Raw genomic sequence first — 19,076 nt, forward strand, 5'->3', positions numbered from 1 at the left:
GTTGCCACATGCCAAGAAAATGTTAACTGTGTATTAAAATCAAACAGGTCATTGGAATGTGTAATATATCTCATCACATTTGTGTCTTAAGAAGCTTAAGATACATTTGGACAAGTAGTCAGAAACAAATCTCTGAACAGCCAACTAATTTCATCTGACAGTTGCTGTATCTAGCAATCTTTTCTGGGCCACTCATCTGCTGTACCAGAGGTCCCTGCCGAGAGACTGTGGTAGATCTTTCCACTACTTTAATATAATTCTTGGTGAGGTTAAGGTGTCAGACACTAGCTAGGCTTTGGCATCTCGGCTAATAGCATGTTCTGCACTGTCATTTAGTAGAAGAGTGAACCCTAGGGAGTACAGGGAAATTCTACTGCCGTATCCTGAAAGTAAATGGAAATATTGCCGTGTCTGACCCATCTATATCTTGTAGCATTTCAGAAAAGCAGCAGCAGCGCTTCAAGAGCCCTGCAAATCTTCCAGCACACTAAAAACCTGGCATGCCTCTTTGGCTTCTTAGAGTTTAATAAAGGTATATTTATTAATATAAATTAATAGGCCACCCCAGACTGTTTCAGTCTTCCTTCCAATCTTGAAGACTGAACTCTTGTATGTCTAATTTAAAGGTACTTGTCCCATGGGCAAAATGTGCTGCCAAAAGCATTAGCAGATTTTCAAAGGACATTCCTCAAATACAAATGAGGTGAGCCTCCGTGATCATTTTAATTGGTCCAGCAGCGCTTACACCTAAAAGTAAAGTTGACAGCTTTCATGGCAGACCAGACCTTTTCCCCCACCCCCTAATATTTGTCTTTCTGAAATTTTACAAAAATAGCCATCAGTCTTGCTCAGTCTAGGAGACATAAATTCATGATCACAGCAGTTAACTTGATGCACACAACTGGTGTATAGGCTGTAAGGTATTGCCCCACAGAAAGAAGAGAAATGGTCTTTCAAGATGGTAAGTGGTTTTGAGTAAGCAAAATTTCGTTGGTGCCAAAACACTTATGGGAATGTATGGGTTTCAGCTCTGGAGCAAAGATTTTGACTAGAATCTCTGTGCAAGTCTCCTCACACATGCCGATGCACACACAGACCCATGCAGGGCTGCCAGAATCAAAACAAGCATTTCAACAGCATTATGCTTTCATGTAGTCGGGAGCTTTGATCCAAAATCTTTCAAGATGATGCAGACAGCCTCATCATCCTCCACACTGCCCTAATCACAATGCCATGTAAGAGCATGAAAAGGGGCACAGGCAACTCATTCCCTTCCCCTGCCAGCTTTTCAAATGCTAAGGGCAGAAAGACATGGAGATCCTGGCTGCCTGGGCCAGGTGGCCCCAAGACCCTATGTTTATAGTTTCGGCTTTGAGCCTTTATAACGCAAACTCTTCTTAGTACAGTTCATTATGAGAGGAGCGAGGTATGTCAAACCAGCACCCCTTGTGCTGAAGGTCCTCAGACTTAAGCATTGCTGTCATTCATCCAACCAATAGGCTCTCATCAGGTAGCTTGGTTTTGGAGTAGGGGTTGGTGACATTGACTTATGAGTATTGTCTTAAAGTACCAGTAATGAGCATATTAGCAAAACATGTATCACGCTCTAAGACCAATAGGTATGCAGACAGTTGTCAATAGTCATCCAAAGCCACCTTTGTAGAGAAAAGACCTACTTATCACATCCATAACCCTTGTGCAACCCATGTGGTCTTGATACCACTGCACACAGTGGAACACAGCTGAGAACATATCCTTGGCCGCCTGCTGCCAGCAGCACTGGAAAACTAGCCTGTCTCAAGGGTGAACGGTGAAGGTTTTAAGGACATGTTGACTGAAGACTGAGCAGGAACTGGTCAAGATTCACTGCTTCATTCTCCAATGTCCCAGGTTTCTGCTTTGCACACTCTGGTTCCTCTTCTTGGCACTAGGCTGGCGGGACAAGCAGCAGTGTTGGAGAGCTGGCCCAGACAGGCTGTTTTGGACCCATTGTGCTTGTTTCTAAAGGCTGACCAAATATGAATAGATGTTTAAAGGTGTTGAAGGAAAATACATTCCTGAACACTGTTAGACTGACTCTGACTTCAGTGTCACCTACATGCTCTGCATGGAGAAATCAGTGGAGTTCTGAGTCAAGCTGGATCCAATCAGACATCAGGGGCTAGGTTTAAAATTATTGCAAGATCACTTTACAAAGAGGATGTCCATATTTCCATGAACTGGAATTCAGTTAGCTAAACAGCTGAATTATGGCTCTACACTGGCCTACAAAAACACGCAGAGTGTCTCTATGTTCATAGATGGAATAACTTTTGTGAACAATGCACATTGCTTAAGAACATCCCTTCATATACACATCTTAAAAAGCACAAGGACCAAAACATGTAATCTTATTGCTGTGGGAAAGGGCTGCCAACAGGAAAGGATAGTTCATTCTTTGTGCCCATCTGTGCTTTAAATATTCTAGTAGGCTGTGAAATGCAGTGAAAATGTCTCAAACATGCCTACATCTAAGAAGTCAAACGGCAAAAAGCAACTCGTTTCACAGAAGACACAGAACAACCCTGAAAACAATTTTCTGTCATTTTAGGTCATGCCTAGGTTCAAACTTGCAGTGTAGGGGTGACAGCTTGGTCTCTCATTATTTCCACCTGCAGCCATACAATCTATTGCAGCTTTGAAAATATAAAAGCGTGATCAGGAGTTATATGACAGTATGAAATTTCAAGGCATCCACACTGAGTCAGAATAATAACACTGTGCATCCCATAAATTTAATAAATTATGAGCTTATTATCGGGTACCCCCATGCCTCACATGAGCAACTCCATCCAGTGCCTGGGAACAGAGTACAATAAGAGAAAAAAAGAAAGAAATGCTAAAAGGTAACAAATAATAAGGTTTGCTTACTGTTGGTCTTTCTATCTCCAACAACATAAGCAATTAAAGTGCATCAATCAGGTCTTTTTTCTTTGATAGGGATGTTCTCCAGTGTTTTTAACAGCTTGCAAATTCCTATGACTATAATCAGCCTGATCCCACTGTGCTCCCTGTCAGATACCACAATGGCTATAATCTGGCACCTGCTTGGTACAAAGCTTGCAAGTGAGGCTGGGTGCCCACAGAATAAAAATTAAGCATGTTCACTGTAGAGGGGGAGGATCACAGAGAATTTAGGAACACTGGTGACAGCCTTTTTTCTTCTTTCTCAGCAAGAGAGTCCTGACTATGACAGGTCAAAAAATGCTGCTATTGTTCTGCCTTAAACCTCCCTCTTCCAGATGCAGAATTTTGCTTCCAGAAGCAGCCAGTGCAGGGATGCATTCCCGATAAATCAGCTACCTCCATCTGTTTCTTCTGGACTACCCAGCTCGCCACGTTGTCAGACTGTTCAGAAAGCAAAAAACATCTTCTTGCCTTAACCAGTTTGCAAATCCTCTTCTTCATGCCTGACTTCCATAGGTACACATACTAAAAAAGCAGTGGGTTTAGATAACCTAAGTTTCTTTCGTTCTTCCAAATTCACTGGTTTCCCTCAGTACAGAATTCAGTGGATTCTATTGACCATGCCTCAAGTGGATTTTTCTGTAGACAGTCTGCTCCAGATCCCGATCATTCTCCCCTGTAAACTACTGTGGTGTCTCTGACAGAGATACCTCTGCAACCCTGTAGAAATCTTTCATCAGTTTAGTAAAGTACAACTTCATTCATATGAGAAAGCATTTTCTCATGGTCTGTGTTGTCTTTGAACTTCTCTGTTGGAACTGGAAACTGTTAAATAGCAATCGACTTCGCTGTCTAGCTAAACATAAACAGACCTATGAATTGGATTCTCTCCTAACACAGTGTTACAGGCTTTGATTCATGAAAACTGAGATGAAAAGAAAGCAAAGTGATTTATCACACTAAATAATCTGCACATTTCTTCAAGTGCTGTTGTTGCCACTTTGCAAGGCACAGAGACACTGAACAGCTTGGCCGCTCCTGTCCAGCTGGGAAGAGCGTAACGTGCTGTGGGCTCTCTTGAAAAGAGATAATAATAATGATAAGGACTGACAGCTCCACAGTCAGAGATGCAATGAGAAGTCAGGACTGTCTTGCTCCCAGTGGTGGGCACAGCTCACCTCTCTTTTAACAAAGCCTGGAGTTGTCAGGGTCTAAAAAAAGTGTAACAGCCCAGATGGATTGCATCAAACTAAAAAAGGGAAGAAAAATGGGTTTTATCTGTAGGTCAGATCACACATTTGCCCTTGCTGTAGTATACTTGGTGTGTGAACTGCCTCTGCCCTGCATTTCATCCTCCTGGACTGTAGACAGCAGCTCAATCAGGAGTAAAGTTTTCCTGCGAGCAGGGAAACCAGCATTGGCAGGTCCAAAAGCAGAGGGCCTGCAAATCAGGGGGACGTTCAGCCAACACATCTGCATCTTGGAAACACCTTTCAGTTAAGGTGGCATTCCTCTCACCTGTGTTTAGCTGCCAAAAAATGAGGTGTGTAGTCCATGTTAACAGGCTAGAGTCTTTTTATAGTCAATGGCAAGAAAGGCTCGTATTCTTCCCAGATCCCATCCAACACCTTCCTGAGGGATATATGGCTGGGTATAAGCCCAGGTTGCAGGGGCTACCCACAAAATGTGGGCTACCCACATTTCTCAACACCAGAACATGAAATTATCATCAGTCATACTGAGAGCAGAAACAGAGACAGCACCTGCTAAAAGCTACCTGGGCATGAATAGCAATGTACAGAAATTTCAGTGCTGCAGATTTCAACATTGTGATTGATAATGGAAAAAAATCTTACAATTAAGAAGGATATTATTATGACAAAGCTTTATAAGATACAGAGGGTGAATAGTGAACTAACACTGAATTGCCAGTCAATCCACAGGAAAATATGGAAACTACTGAAAACTTGTCTGTGGTCATGATTCAAAGCAGTTTGCCCATTTCCTTCTGGGAAAGCATTTCTGTGCCGCTAATAAATGTCCTATTTTTTTGATAGGTATCCTTTCTTTTACTCCCAGAATGACAGCTGAAGAAAATTGCAGTAAAACAGTATCAAAGGTTGTTCAGATTTAATCTAATGCTATCTAGCAGGCAGCAGAATAAATACCAAAGGCAGCAGCAGCACTGTTTAAGCTAGGCTGAACAAGGCATGGAAGTATGCACCCCTGATTTTGTTTGAGGGGAGCGAGGGGGCCTTTCCAGCTCTGCCTTCCCCAGTGTGACCCACAGCCTGCAGCTGCAATTCCTCAGTACAGGGAAAGAGAGCAGCTCCAAGGAGAGTTGGTAAATCCCAGCCCAGCTTCAGGCTGGCCTGCGACTGTACAAAAGCAAAGGGCTGCGCAGGGGTTGTGCCTGGATCTCCAGCACCCCGCAGAGGCGTGCAGATCTGGGAAGGGAGATGCTGCTGCAGCTCAGTAGATGATCCCTTCTGGTTCCAGCAGCAAGTACTTCTTCATGGACAGGGGGATGGAGAGCAAGGGGACTCCTCGGTGGCACCTTTCTGACAATATCGCCCGAATAGTACATCTGCATAGATGCATGAGTGACCGTGGTGAATTGCTGCACACAGTGAACAAAGAGTTGTAGAAATCCTGGTGCTGCTGTAAAAAAACCACAAGTTTGTTTTAGGGCAATAAGGCTGTTTTCCTTCCCTCCCTTTCCCCTGCCCACATGCAACCCTTGGCAGAACAAGGTAAAAAGCATGGAGAACAATCTTGTCCTTGGAAGCACACCCAGCACCAGGGACTTGGTTTAGCCAAATACGTGCACAAAATTCTTACCCTTGCCTCAAATATTTAGTGTTAAGTTAAAGACCATGATGAAATCTTTACACTTGATGTGTCTTATATCCATCAGTCTGAGGTGGGGGTTCCTCTGTGGTGTTAGTCCTGATCTGAACAGATGCTGCAGCCAGCTCAGGGTCAGTGCACGTGGATGAGTTAATCCCCTAAACCTCACTGGGGGGCAGCGAGGCCACGTAATGCCGGCATTACTGACGAGTTCACTGGGGCTGTGAATGGCAAAGGACTTTTGGTCTTAACTCAGCACGCCCCTGGCCTTTTAGAATAAATAAAACCACACCCCCGCGAGAGGAAAAGTGCAGATGCTTACAAATGATGTTGAAATAAAAGAAGCAAATGGTAAACACGTGTGACTATGTGTGACTTGACCTTACTTTATATTCTTGCTACTTCATAGATCTGGATACATTTTTTTCATGTACACTTTATGTACTGAAAAGTAGAGATTTGTGTCAACAAAATTTTTTTCTTCAATTCCATGTCAAATTTTGCAAATGGCTTTGACAACAAAAATTACAGTCTCAACAAAGAAATAGACCAGCTGTACAATTTTCCAAATAAGAATGTTTCAATATTTCAGATTAAAATTTTTATTTGGAGAAAAAGAATTAGTTATTTCCTTTCTAATGTCACTTGTAGCTCAGCAATTATTATTACTGTTGTTGTTGTTGTTATAATATTTAGGTGAAAAAGGATCTTTAACATTTAATTTTGTGTTCACCCAAAATAGTTTCTTTCAATTTTTTTCTGAACAAAGCTGACCTGAAAAAACAGTTAGTCTCACAGTTCCTCTGGCTGTATGACTCCATGTTATAATACAGATGGGGTTCCCTAAACACCACTGATAATGCATAGCACATATGGGTGCACTTAACCTCAGCACTGACTTGAAAATTTTGAAAAAACTCAGTACTACTGAAAAACTAGTTTTAATCTGGAATATTGGGACTATGCAGATTTCTGAAGTAAAAGGATAATTATGTCAAAGCGTGTAGTTTGTCCCACAATTTTGTCTTTTGACAACATCTTTTCCTCTTTGATCTCTTATTTTTCATTTCAATTCTCCCCTGTATTTGCAACTAACTAGTTCTGCTCACAGAAACCCAATCTGTGCAACAGAACCTAAAGACATATAGTCATTCACATGTAGCATTTTAAAACATTTGCTGACTTAAAAAAAAAAAATATATGTATTGATACATCTGAAGAAACACCAATCAGAGCCAGAATCTTTGCACTTGTTGAGTGCAGGGACAGCTGAGATCCTGCAGCACCCTTGACGGGGTGCTCCAAAGGATAATGTTGCAATGACAATTTCCCAAAAATATCTTTTAACCGTGAGTGATATGCTTTTGTCAAGTGCAAGACATTAAATGGGGAAGTCCCGAATCCTCAAAGATGTTCTTCTCTTTCAAAAGCATTCTCACTTTTCTTTGACCAGATACAGGGAATGCAAATAATGAGCCTGGATTTTACTCAATTGCAACTCATTAAGAGCTTACCTCAAAAACATCATCAGGTATGGCTGCTTTCCACTTTGTTGTTGATTTGATGTGTTCGTAGGTATTGACGACAATCTCCACAGCTCTGGGGTGGGAATGACAGGCTTGTAGTACCTGCAGGCAGGATGCATAGAGACCATGAGGATCACCAAGAAGCTGGGGCTAGCCTGGATGCTTGGCACTGTGCAATGGCATACTAAGATCACAGCCAAAGAATCCCGATAGGATAAGGTTGGCGCTGCAAAAGACAAAAGTCTACACTGCTCAGTGCAAGTGCAGCAAGAAACCCCAGGCTAGCCCCCGGGAGAGCTGTGCACACCCCAGTGCAACACCATGCAGAAATACTGGCTTAGATCTCCAGCAGCTAGCTGATGGGGGTAGCTTTATCACCTGAATCAGAAGATAACTTGCTCATAGCTAAGTTGAGTAACTCAACACCAGGCAAAGCCATGCACAAAGTCCCTGCTCCAAGTCATGCAGCACAGGAACAGCAAAAATCCCATCATATGAGTCAAAAATGCAGTTACAGGAAAATTTAAAGGAAGACTGGGTGTCGTGGTTTAGCCCAGAAACAAGGACACTGGGAGTTAACACAGCTCAGAAGTAAGGCTTCCAAGCCACATGAGGCCTCTGAAACAACTGCTCTGCCTAGTAACTTTAGCTCAGTAGGAAAAAACAAAGTCTACTGTCACTCACACACATGGAATAACACTTTGCATTCACACTGTATGATGCACAACTTTGTTCCACTCCGTAGACAAGGTTTCACAAACAAAACTGCAGAAAATCCCTCTGGGATAAATATCATCCTACGTATTTTACAGATGGGAAATGGTGGTTTGGAAGGGAGACCCACTCCATGCAACAGGAGAAAGGCAGAGGCAGGAAGAGGAGACCCCAGATCTGGCTCTCAAACATGCTTTAGGAGACTAAGTATTGTTCTGTTATAGACAGGGCCAGCTCATCCTGGGCTGAAGAGGGCACAACCAAAAATCTGGCATTTTATTCAAAGGCTTCTAGTTGCTTGCCTTCTTAAAACTTTTCATATACGGTGAAGGAGCTGCAAAATGTTGCTCAGGGCACTGGAGAAGAGACAGTGAGTCCTGACCACAGCAAGCTTACTTAGTTGCCTGATATAAGAAGTCTGACAGCTAATTCTGTCAGTGTCTTGGGCTTTGCAGACCTTTAGAAATTCTTTGGGAGGGATCCTGCAATTCTTTTTCTATTTTTTTTTTCATCAACTATGAGCCCAGGCCCAGCATTTCCACTTAATTTCTCACATTTCCTGGGAATAAGCCAAAGCTTTACTGAGATCCATTTCATTTGGAATAGATTTGCATAGATTTTTAAAGGTCAGAAATGACAAACTGAATCAACTACTCTGATCTCCAATCTTTGGTAGAGGTCATGAAATATGCATTTCATATAACCCAGTTAAGCCTGTATGGAGCTAGGTTTGACAAAGGCATGTAGGTTTTCTGAAATGAGAAAGTGAAAAGTTAGGCTTGAACCAGCATTTAGAGTTCGGGGTTTCAGGTTGGGTAAGAACAAAAATGGGATCTGGGTCTGGTTTCTGGCATTAACAGCTGTAATTTCACTTCATTTAAATGATACCACTCTCACAGCAGGTCAGGTCACGTTTTGGGCATTCTGGGCCCGTAGTTTGTAAGACTTGAGCAAATCCAGATACCACCAAACCCTGAAGTTTGGATCTCTCATCCCATTCCTGTTCAAGACATCACCTCTCTCCATATTGTTACTATAGAAATCCATCCTTAACCTTGTGGAATTGCAGCGGATATATCCTAGCTGCTCCATGATTCAGTAGCAGCTGGTAGCAGATATCAGGCTGGGCAGCTGGCCGCACAGATGTCACTTTTATGATATACTGTAGGGGTGCACAGCCGTTGACATCCATAATGTTTGCTTCTGCTCCTGCTTCCAGCAGCATATGCAGCAGGACGTGGTCACAGTTCCAGGCAGCTTTGTGGAGCGGTGATTTGAAATCCTCATCACGAGCATTCACTTCAGCTTTATAGTCTAAGAGCATCCGACAGACAAGGTGGTGATCTGGGCTGTATATCTGATCCTTATAGTGCAGGGCCCAATAGGCTGCACAGGCCAGGGGAGTCTCCATGTAGGCATTGAGAGCATCAACGTGCGCTCCTTGTTCCATGTAAAAGGCGACGAGCTCCGGGATACCCAAGCGTGCAACGATGTGCAGAGGAGTCTCCTCATCTTGGTTGTTTGTTTTTATGTTCACATTTGCTCCTGCCAAAGAAAGATGATGGGAAAATATGAAGGCAACAAAAGCCTGGTTGAGGCATCTCTCTGCTTGAGCCCTGCTACCCGAGAGGAAGGTGAAGGTAGGCAACTGGCATGAAAGACACACATGGAAATGCAAAATGCTAGGGGCATGGATTCTGCATTTCTTAAGCCTTCAGGAAACCTTTAGAAACTTCAGGTTCTTGGATCCAGTTTCAGAAGTGATAGCTTGGCCCCGAGCTGGCAGAAGACCTTTTCTGAACACTCTGTTTTGGAGCAGCATCCAGGTATAAATATCTGTGTAAAATTCTTTTTTCCTATAAATCAAGAACTAAAGGAAAAAGGAGAGCTTTTACTCCTACTCCCGAGAGCAGCTCTGCTCAAATCTACACCCTGAGAACGTTTCCTGCAGCACCTCATTAATCGCGAGCCGGGAAGGGAGGACATTTTAGGATAGCTCCACAGCTGATATAAAAACTCCACAGCCGAAGTCCCCAGGGTCTGGATCCTGTTTCCAAGCCGGCAAGCGGCCTGGCCACGACTGCTCTGGTTGTGCCGAGCGCCTGTCGCGGCTGAAGCAACAGCACCATCTACTGAGCAGCGAAGAGGGGCGGCCCGAACCCCTGCCCGGCCCCGGCCCCTGCCCGGCCCCTGCCCGGCCCCTGCCCGGCCCCGCTCGACCCTGCCCGGGCCCGCTCGACCCTGCCCGGGCCCGCTCGACCCTGCCCCTGCCCAGCCCTGCCAGGCCCCTGCCCGGCCCCGCTCGACCTTGCCGGGCCCGGCGTCTGCCCGGCCCCTGCCCCAGCAGCGGCGGGGCCCCGCAGGGCCTGCCGGCTGCAGCCTGACTTGCCAGGCTGCCTTCCCACCTTCCAGTTACCGGCAATTTGCTCTAAAGAAATACGAACACCTGTTGGACTCAACATTGCTTATTAGGAAAAGAGGGATGGCTGGCAAGACCCCGCTCCCCAGAGCAAAGCAGAACTGCAGTCAGTGTAGGACGGCAGCGGGGCCAGCAGGCTGGAGGGTCAAAGGGGCTTCTTCCCGTGACGGAGGGTGCTGAAGGTGATGGTGGCAGCAGGGTGGACAAGGTCTCCTTGAACCTGGGGCCTTGGCAAACTGCTGTGCAAGCGCTCGAGCATAAGCAAGTGCATGCTGTGTGGCCACCCCTCTTCTCTCTGGACTCACAAAAGCCCTTATGTGGCCAAACTTACACTAAGACTGAGGTGTGAGGATTGGGAGGAAGGAAGAGGAGTCAAAAATTACCTCTGGGCTGGAAATGCTAATGCTGTTAAGCCATGTTGAGTGTTAAGTCATGTTAGATGTCAATGAGAGCACCAGCAATCTAAGTTTGGAGGTGGCTAAGTGAACATGGGATCAGTTTTGCTTGGCTGGAGAGTCGCCCAAACCAGAAGTGGTTAAGCTGCATTTACCTGAATGGACCCAGTGGAGGTGGCAGGGTGGGAGATGCTTTGCAGAGACTTTGGTGCAGGAACATTAACCTAAAACCTGGTTTTGGCTGCTGCGTGGTGCTGCTATGTGTACGTGCACACCTGCCACGTTTTGTTCCAAACCTTTCCCATTTTCTTTGGAGTCTCGACATTTAGATCATATGGAGATGCAAGTTTACAGAGTGCTTTGGGATGCAGAGTGGCTTGTAAAGTATTATTATTCTGTTCCTGAAGGGTGGGTGGAGGAAGCCTAGAGAATACATGCTTTCATTTGCATTCATCCTATGCTACATTTTCTAAGACTACATTTGACTTTTAAGCTTTTTCATGGTAGCAAATTCAACTTCTGCTGCCAGGAGTGTTTGCTTTGGGCAGGACACAACTGGCAGCACTTATTTATTTTCCTTTCAACTAAACAAAATAATATGTATCTTTCCAGCAGAAGAAAAGCGATGTGGTTATTCATTTGGGACTGCAGATTGCCTTGCCCACAAAGTTTACTTGGGCTCTGCATCTCAAGAAATAACAACACATGTAGCAAAAACAAAAACCTCAAACTGTTTGTATTTGCCATGGCACAGTGTGATAAAGAGGGGAATCTGTCTGTTTGCAACTTAAGACTTGAACTGCCTGACTTTGCTGTACCTTTTATGTCTGTCTTACTGTGTCCTGAGTCAACATCCTTGTGTTAAGTAAATAGTGTGTGACAACAATAGATTTATCTAGGAATTATGGCTGTTCATAGCTTCATTTGTTACAGATGACCAGCAGCATAATGTATGTTACTTTGGGGAAAAAAAAAAAATCATATACAACAGCCTTTTTTACCCAATCCCTACACAGCTGTGAGAGTTTGACTGCTGACAAATGAAGAGATGGTATGAACAACTGCATCCAGCATTTCAAGGCCAGGTCTTAAAAAACAAGTGGTTGGAAGAATTTCATGAGATCAGGGAAATTTGAATAAGAAAGAAGAGGACAGGGGCACACTTTCATGTGAAAACATCTCAGTAGTAAACATAGAAGAAGAAGACAGAAAAAAACAGAGAAGTAGAAACTCCTTGATTCAGAGGAGCTCTTCAGCTGAGAGACTGACCAGGCAGCAGTCTGGAGGCATTGAAATGGGAAAAAGTCCTGGAGTAAGGGCCAGTGTCCAGGGAGAGGGAAGGACAGATGGGATGAAGAATCAGAATGGGAAAAACTTCATCTGATCAAAGAGATGCGGAAAAAATGTCTGAGATGAAGACATGAGTCAGCTGCGGATGGAAGGGATAAATACACATGTACTTTTTTGACAAATTGCCTCCTAAGAGGAGGCAGACCAGCAGACCATGCCTACTATCTCTAGCGATGCCACGAGAGACCCTCCAGAGCTTTACCTTACCTCTCCAAACCAGCTGCTGGGCACAAGGCATGGAGGTTCGTGTCGTACAGAAGTGCAAGGGCGCCTGCCCACTCATTGAAAAGCAGTTCAGCTTAGCTCCATGGTTGCAAAGGATCTTGAGACACTCAACATTTGCTGTTTCACACGCTACATGGATTGCAGCTTTTCCGTTGGGCCTGCAGTTGATTGTAGCTTTGTGATTGAGCAGAACTGAAAGACTCTCCAGATGTCCATACATGACAGCTAGATGAAGCCCAGTTGCCCAGGATATTTTTAATTTGTAGCTAGGCAGCCAGTACCCTGTAAAAAGTGAAAACGTGTTAACACCCTTGGCAAAGACATTTCTTTGGACTATCCACCTACTGAGAACAATTGAGGGGGAAGGAAGGGTTAGAGTTTTGCTTTAATTTACTGTCATTTCATCAGCCACAGCTTAGGGCACATGAAGTTCTCTCACGTATAACTTCATGTTCATTAAGCGCTTTTACTATGCATGCTGAATAGCCTGCCTTTTAGAGAGATAATTCCCATGTAGATGTACTCTGAAGGCAGCTGTTGTTTTTGTTGTGACCTGTGTAGACTAAATAAAAAAATATGCTTAGAGCATTTGAAATGCCACCGGCTAAGAAGTATGGGGGAAATGGGATCTTCAGCCTGCCAATAGCTGAACAAAGGTGGCATTGGAATAAGAAGACAGCATTTACTTAGGCCAGTGACTCAACAGATAGCTCATCCTGCTGTTTCTGTGTAGGAGATCGCAGGATCTTGCATGTCAGGAGCTGGATTCAGACCTCCAGTGATGCATTGCACATAGATGATCCCTGGCAATGTGGCTGCAGCTGTAAGGCAGACCTCCTGCCAGCTACTGCCCCTGAGGAGCATCGAGTGAGGAGTTTGGATGCTGATGTAAATTAGGTTGAAGAGCAACAGCGGCATTTTAGCATGAAATTTGGCTCCAAAATATATGGATTTTTCTCTGAAAATTTCACAATGATTTTTTTTTTAAACTTACAAACAGGTGTAGGACCAAATAAAGCTTAAATATTTGTTCCCAAAATAGGACTACATGCTTAATGACTGCACAGAGACAATCTCAGAAGTGATTACTGTAATCATTTCTTTAAAAAAAGTAAACCACAATAATAATGTGCAGAAGGGTAGGAGAAGTCTAAAAGATCTTCTTTTCTCTCTTTTTTTTTTTTTTTTAGATATAACAGCTGCATCTTAGCTAGAATGTGCCTATAAAAAAGTATGGGTTTGATGTATCTGTTTCTTCTTAGACGGATGCCTGGTTGAATACTGTTATGTAAAAGACACAGAAAACAATACTAAAGATGTATGAGGTCAGATTAATACAGACCTTCATCTTTTAATGTCTAGTTGTATATTTTCAACCTTAATGTCATACAGATACAGTTTTTACAGTATTCACGTGTGTTGTAGAAGACAGAAGGAAGATGGAGAGAAGGAAAGAGATAAAAACAAAGTGTTGGTGACAGGGAGAAACTTGGATTAAAGTTCTTCTTCTCTCCTGGTTAAATTGCAAGTATATTCTGAGACAGATGACAGTAATGCAGTACTTGTATCCATCTGAAAAATGCTAGATTTCCACTGAAAGGTTACAAATATAAAATGGACAGTCATAACAGCAGCTGCTCTGGACTGGCTGCAGTGATTTCTTCCTGACTGGTTTAGGTATCTATTATAGTATCTATTACTACAAAGTACATGTACAATTTAGGTATCTATTATAGTGCATATTACTACCAGCCTGTAAGATGTCAGGGGTGAGAAACTGTCTGCAGACTGTGGCATCCACTCTAGGACTAAATTTTGGGGACTACCAAAGCCAGTCCCCAAGGAACCAATGCCACAAATGGCAACAGGAGGCAGCTCTGAGGCACCTGAGTGCCCAAGCAGGACAACAGGCTTCTCTGCAGCCGATCAACCCTCTCTCAACCTACTGACTATGCAGGTTACACTGAATCCCAGATTATCTGGGATTCGGAATAAAAGTAAAATTTGCATGAGCGTTGATAGAGTGCCTCCTGCCTTTCAGACAAAGTGAATACACTGCTGTGATTTAGGCCATAGGGTGCATTTACCTCTCTACGTTTTGGAGAAAGGAGAGACTTCCCCAAAAGCGACAAGTTAATGCTTGCCGTCAAATGATCCACAATTAAAAATCTACGCATTAATCCAGTAGTCTCAAACCACAACCAGAATGCATCTCAGCCTGCTGAGGATGGAAGAAAAGGTATTTTAAGATACATATATCACTGTGTGGCTTAGTTCAGGCACTGTCCCCAAAGCAAGTACGTCATGACTACACCATCCTCACCCTAATGGAATCAAAAGAACAGGAGCCAATCATTAAATAAGAGGTAAACACGGGAAAGGAGAAGAGGTGGGATGTCATCCCTTCTTGATGGCACAGAAAAGAAAGTGCATTTGCTGTGCTGCTGGCACTGGAGGTGTTTATCTCCACATACGGTTAACTTCTGGCAGAGGCTGATCATTAATGTTTTCTGGATACACACACAGAGTCTGTTAGCAAGTAGATCATAAAGTGTATTGATTTTAGCAGAGAGCAAACTTGGTTTATTGCTTTACGTTGTAAGTTTTTGGAAACTCAACCAGTGCCTGGCTGAGAACTGGTTTGGATTTTCTACACTCCAAAAACAGGTGTCTTTTCCGGTTGTGTTTTTCCAGATGATTTTTCTGTTTTGATAAACTAGCACATCCTCACTTTCTGTCAGTTTGAAAAATAAATCTCCTACTATCCAGCAACATCCAAGGCCCACAGGATTTCCTTAGCTCTCCTGAGCTAAGGGGAATTCACTCTACTACTGCTGTGAATTGAAAATGGAAGAATTGAATATTTTATGTTTCTAAATGGTCTGTATATGTGACTGGGCACATGCAAGAAATGTATATACCACACTTAGCCTGCATGTGTCTATTCTGGGCTTTGCACCCGAGTTCTCTGCAAGGGAACGGCAAAGGACTCCTCTTTCTGGACACCCCTGAAGTTGCAGCAGCTGCCTCAGTGACATGGAGGTCTCCACCCTCCACCATGGCTGGTCTCTACCCTCCACCCAGCAGGTACAGCTGATAAGCAACCCTGCTGTGGTGATCGTGGCCGTATGAACCTACTGGGACGTTACTGCCTATGAATCAGCTTATGCTGCAGCTTCAGAACAGATAAAAGGCCACAGTTTCTTGAAAATCACTCAAACCCATCTACGTCCTGGCTGGTGAATGCTGCCACATTTACCTTGTTTGTAGGATGCCAGAATCAGGTTTTCATCTTCCACTTCAAACACCGTGTCCACATCTATTTTCTTTTGGCTCAAGAGCTCTTCCAGTGTTTCAAAGTCATTGGACTTCAGGGCTTCGAGAAAAGCCTTTTTCACCAACTTCGCACCTGCAGCTCGAGTAATTTTCCCCTCCGTATTCTCTCCCTCTTTGTATGTCTCCTCCAGATCCATTTCCAAATGTATTTGTTTGTGCTGTGAAGAGGGCTATGCTGAGGTGCCTATAGCACAGTTGCATGCTGAAGTTCCTGAAGACCAGAAGGTAATTTTATCACTCGGTCATGCTGATCTGCTTGTTCTATTTATATGAGGAGCATTTCAGGCATCGAAATGCCACTGTTAGATATCACCACACTCTTTTTATGAAAGCAAGGACAGACACACTGGCAATAACACCAACATAAGAGTTATCTCCATGGGCTTTATACACATTAAGATTCATTAACCACATGGTTACCATGTGCTCCTGCCATAGACTTACATTAAAAGAGACTGGTCCCGGGTGCTGTTTCTCAGCTGGAGAAGCATTCACATTTCCTTTCATGGTTACCATTGCTGATTTACTGACTGCAATGGGATGTGATATGCTGCCTGCAGATGCCTCTTAACTAGTGCATTTCAGAAAAAAACCTAAAATCCCCAAGGCACTCTTCCTGTGGGAGGTAGCTCACTCTTCCCCAGGACCGCATTCATCCTGGTTTCTTTCCTCCAGCCATCAGGCAGGCCTCCACAAGAGCCCCTCTCCCTGCAGGTCTCACAGGTACCCTGATCTGTAAAGCCCCAAGGGATCACTGTGTTGATCTAGCCCACCCTCCTTTATAGGAGATATACCTATACCTATATATACTCAATACCCTGAGCAGCAGGATTCCCCCAATTTGCTCAGGGGCCGCAAGCGGTGCTCCCAGGAAGCAGAGATGCTGGGACGAGGGGGCTGCAGAGCTGTACAGCCATGTTATGGGGTGGGGGATCTCACACACTGCGGCGGGCTTACATGTGAATGGACTCCTGCAAGCACAGGAGGCTCTGTGGATCCATGGGCTCTTCTCTTTCCCCTGCCTACCCTTCATCTAAATTCAGACCTTCTCCCTCACAACCCCATCACCCACTGAACACTTTCCTCTCCCTCCCTTTTCTTTCTGTCTTAGCCAGTCCTGTTCCTGTGTTGACAGCAGTCTGTGAAGACGCAAACCCACACATGGCTAGCATGAGCTGCTGCCATGCATCGCATAGAAGCAGTTCACACTTGCACCTGCTTGGGCTGTTGGATGAGACCATAGCTACAAGGAGGCCGTCCACCCTTGATTTAAATCCTGCCACAAAGCAGATGCCACCACAGCCAGTAAGAAGAAATTTTCATGTTTATCCTTCCTGGGAGTTTGGCTGCCAAGTGGGCTGATGGGGAAATGTGAGCCAGGTGATACTGGTGATGCTGGAAGTCAGAGCAGCCTCTGTGCTCATAAGGCTTCCAGGGGCCAGGCTCCTCGGGCAGCCCGCTGAGGACCTGCAGGATCCCATCCATGGGAGTGCTTACCAGCTCTCTCCTAGAGCCAGTGCTCAACAAAGATGTTACAGGACAGCAGTTCACGGAGAACTGACATTTGTGAGTTCCTTCTATCAATGTACTTTTGGATGAACAATACTTTCTAAAAGCTACTTTCCTGAGGTACTGCACTTTGAAATAGACACAGTGGGAAGGAAAACGGCTCGCCCTGGTGCTATAGGTTCCAGGCAGCTCATCTGGATCTTTCTAGGCTTACTTAAAGGAGAGTCAGTGTCCTGGTTTCAGCCTAGAGAGAATTAGGAAAAACCTCGTGGGTTGAGATAAACACGGTTTAATAGGACAGAAAGAAAGAAGGGAACAATAATGATAATACCAACAAAGGAATGTACAAGAACAAGTGAGGCCCAATACAGAAATTGCTCACCACCCCGTGATCGACAGCCCGTCCCCGAGCAGCGATTTTCGCCCCCCCGGCCAACTCCAGTTTATGTACTGGGCATGACGTCGTATGGTAGGGAATATCTCTTTGGCCAGTCTGGGTCAGCTGTCCCGGCTGTGTCCTCTCCCAGCTCCCCGTGCACCCCCAGCCTGCTCGCTGGCAGGCCAGCACAAGAAGCTGGACTGTCCTTGACGGCTCAGCAGCAACCCAAAACATCAGCACATTATCAACAGTTCCTCATCCCAAATCCAAAACACAGTCTCACACTAGCTTCTGTGAGGAAAACCAGCTCTATCCTGGCTGAAACCAGGACAGTCAGCATCAGGTGCTCCATACCTTTACATTCCATCCAGCATGACTGCCTCCCTCTTACTTTGTTACTTTCAGTAGTGGACAACTCCACTTCATGCTTTAAAAAAAGTGTTAATGCTTGTCTGGCATGAGCAGAGGGACAAGATGCAAATGCCAGATCTTACGGTATTCATGTTACCTGCACATTTTTTCTCAAACCACTGTATTCCTGAAAAGTCATGGATGTACAAAGCACTGATATGTGGCTGCAATCAGTTGTTCACCTCAGCTACACTTTTCAATTTGAAATGGACTAGCTTTTCATCTATCATCTTTCATAAATAGTATTAGATGACACCAGGACATTCAATCTAGCTGAAAGGATCTTGCCAGTACATCTCCATGCTGGGCTGCTTCTTGAAGGTTGAGATGCATAAGCACGTTGCTGTAACAGATTACTGCACATCTGCTGATCCATCATGCTTGCTCTTGGTTGACAAGCAAGGTGAAGTAATTTGTGATGGCTTGGTCCACAGTGAAAGAGAGAGCTGAATAGAATTACCTTACATCTGTCATGGTTCAAGAGCATGCACAGGAATGGCACCTCAGACCAGATGATGCATTACAACTTGCTCAACTTCAACAATTTGTGTGGCCCTGCTCCGACTCTCACAGAAATTTTTCTTAACATTAATGAGCTTAAAAGAGAGAAGAGAAACAATTACAGACACTTATAACCTTTATAGTTAGTGTTATGGCCTCAAGTTGCGCCAGGGGAGGTTTAGATTGGATATTAGGAAAAATTTCTTCACTGAGAGGGTGGTCAGGCATTGGAACAGGCTGCCCAGGGAGGTGGTGGAGTCGCCATCTCTGGAAGTGTTCAAAAAACGTGTGGATGTGGCGCTTCAGGACATGGTTTAGGGGACATGGTGGCGCTGGATTAATGGTTGGACTTGATGATCTTAAAGGTCCTTTCCAACCTAGTGATTCTGTGATTCTGTGTTTTCCTGTAAGCTGCATTTGGGTCTAATCTTGAAAAACCTACTCGTATGAGTGCACTGGTGGTTTCAGTACAAGAACGAGGAAATAGGTTTATGTTCTACATTGACAAACAAAAA

At 44.4% G+C, this 19,076-nt stretch overlaps 1 protein-coding gene across 1 annotated transcript; it reads right to left on the reverse strand.

Annotated features, from left to right (window-relative positions):
* Positions 1-5,418: 5,418 nt before the first annotated feature.
* On the reverse strand, positions 5,419-15,961 carry ASB4 (ankyrin repeat and SOCS box containing 4; the record flags this gene model as incomplete). Its single annotated transcript, XM_082015032.1, has 5 exons — positions 15,685-15,961; positions 12,408-12,707; positions 9,091-9,581; positions 7,311-7,424; positions 5,419-5,607 (listed from the first exon to the last, which is right to left on the reverse strand). Exons 1-5 carry the CDS (start codon positions 15,896-15,898, stop codon positions 5,419-5,421), a joined length of 1,308 nt encoding a protein of 435 aa, XP_081871158.1. The 5' UTR covers positions 15,899-15,961.
* Positions 15,962-19,076: the final 3,115 nt, after the last annotated feature.

Source organism: Phaethon aethereus, assembly GCF_964289735.1.
Source record: "Phaethon aethereus genome assembly, chromosome: 2".
In the NCBI taxonomy this organism is placed as follows: Eukaryota; Metazoa; Chordata; class Aves; order Phaethontiformes; family Phaethontidae; genus Phaethon; species Phaethon aethereus.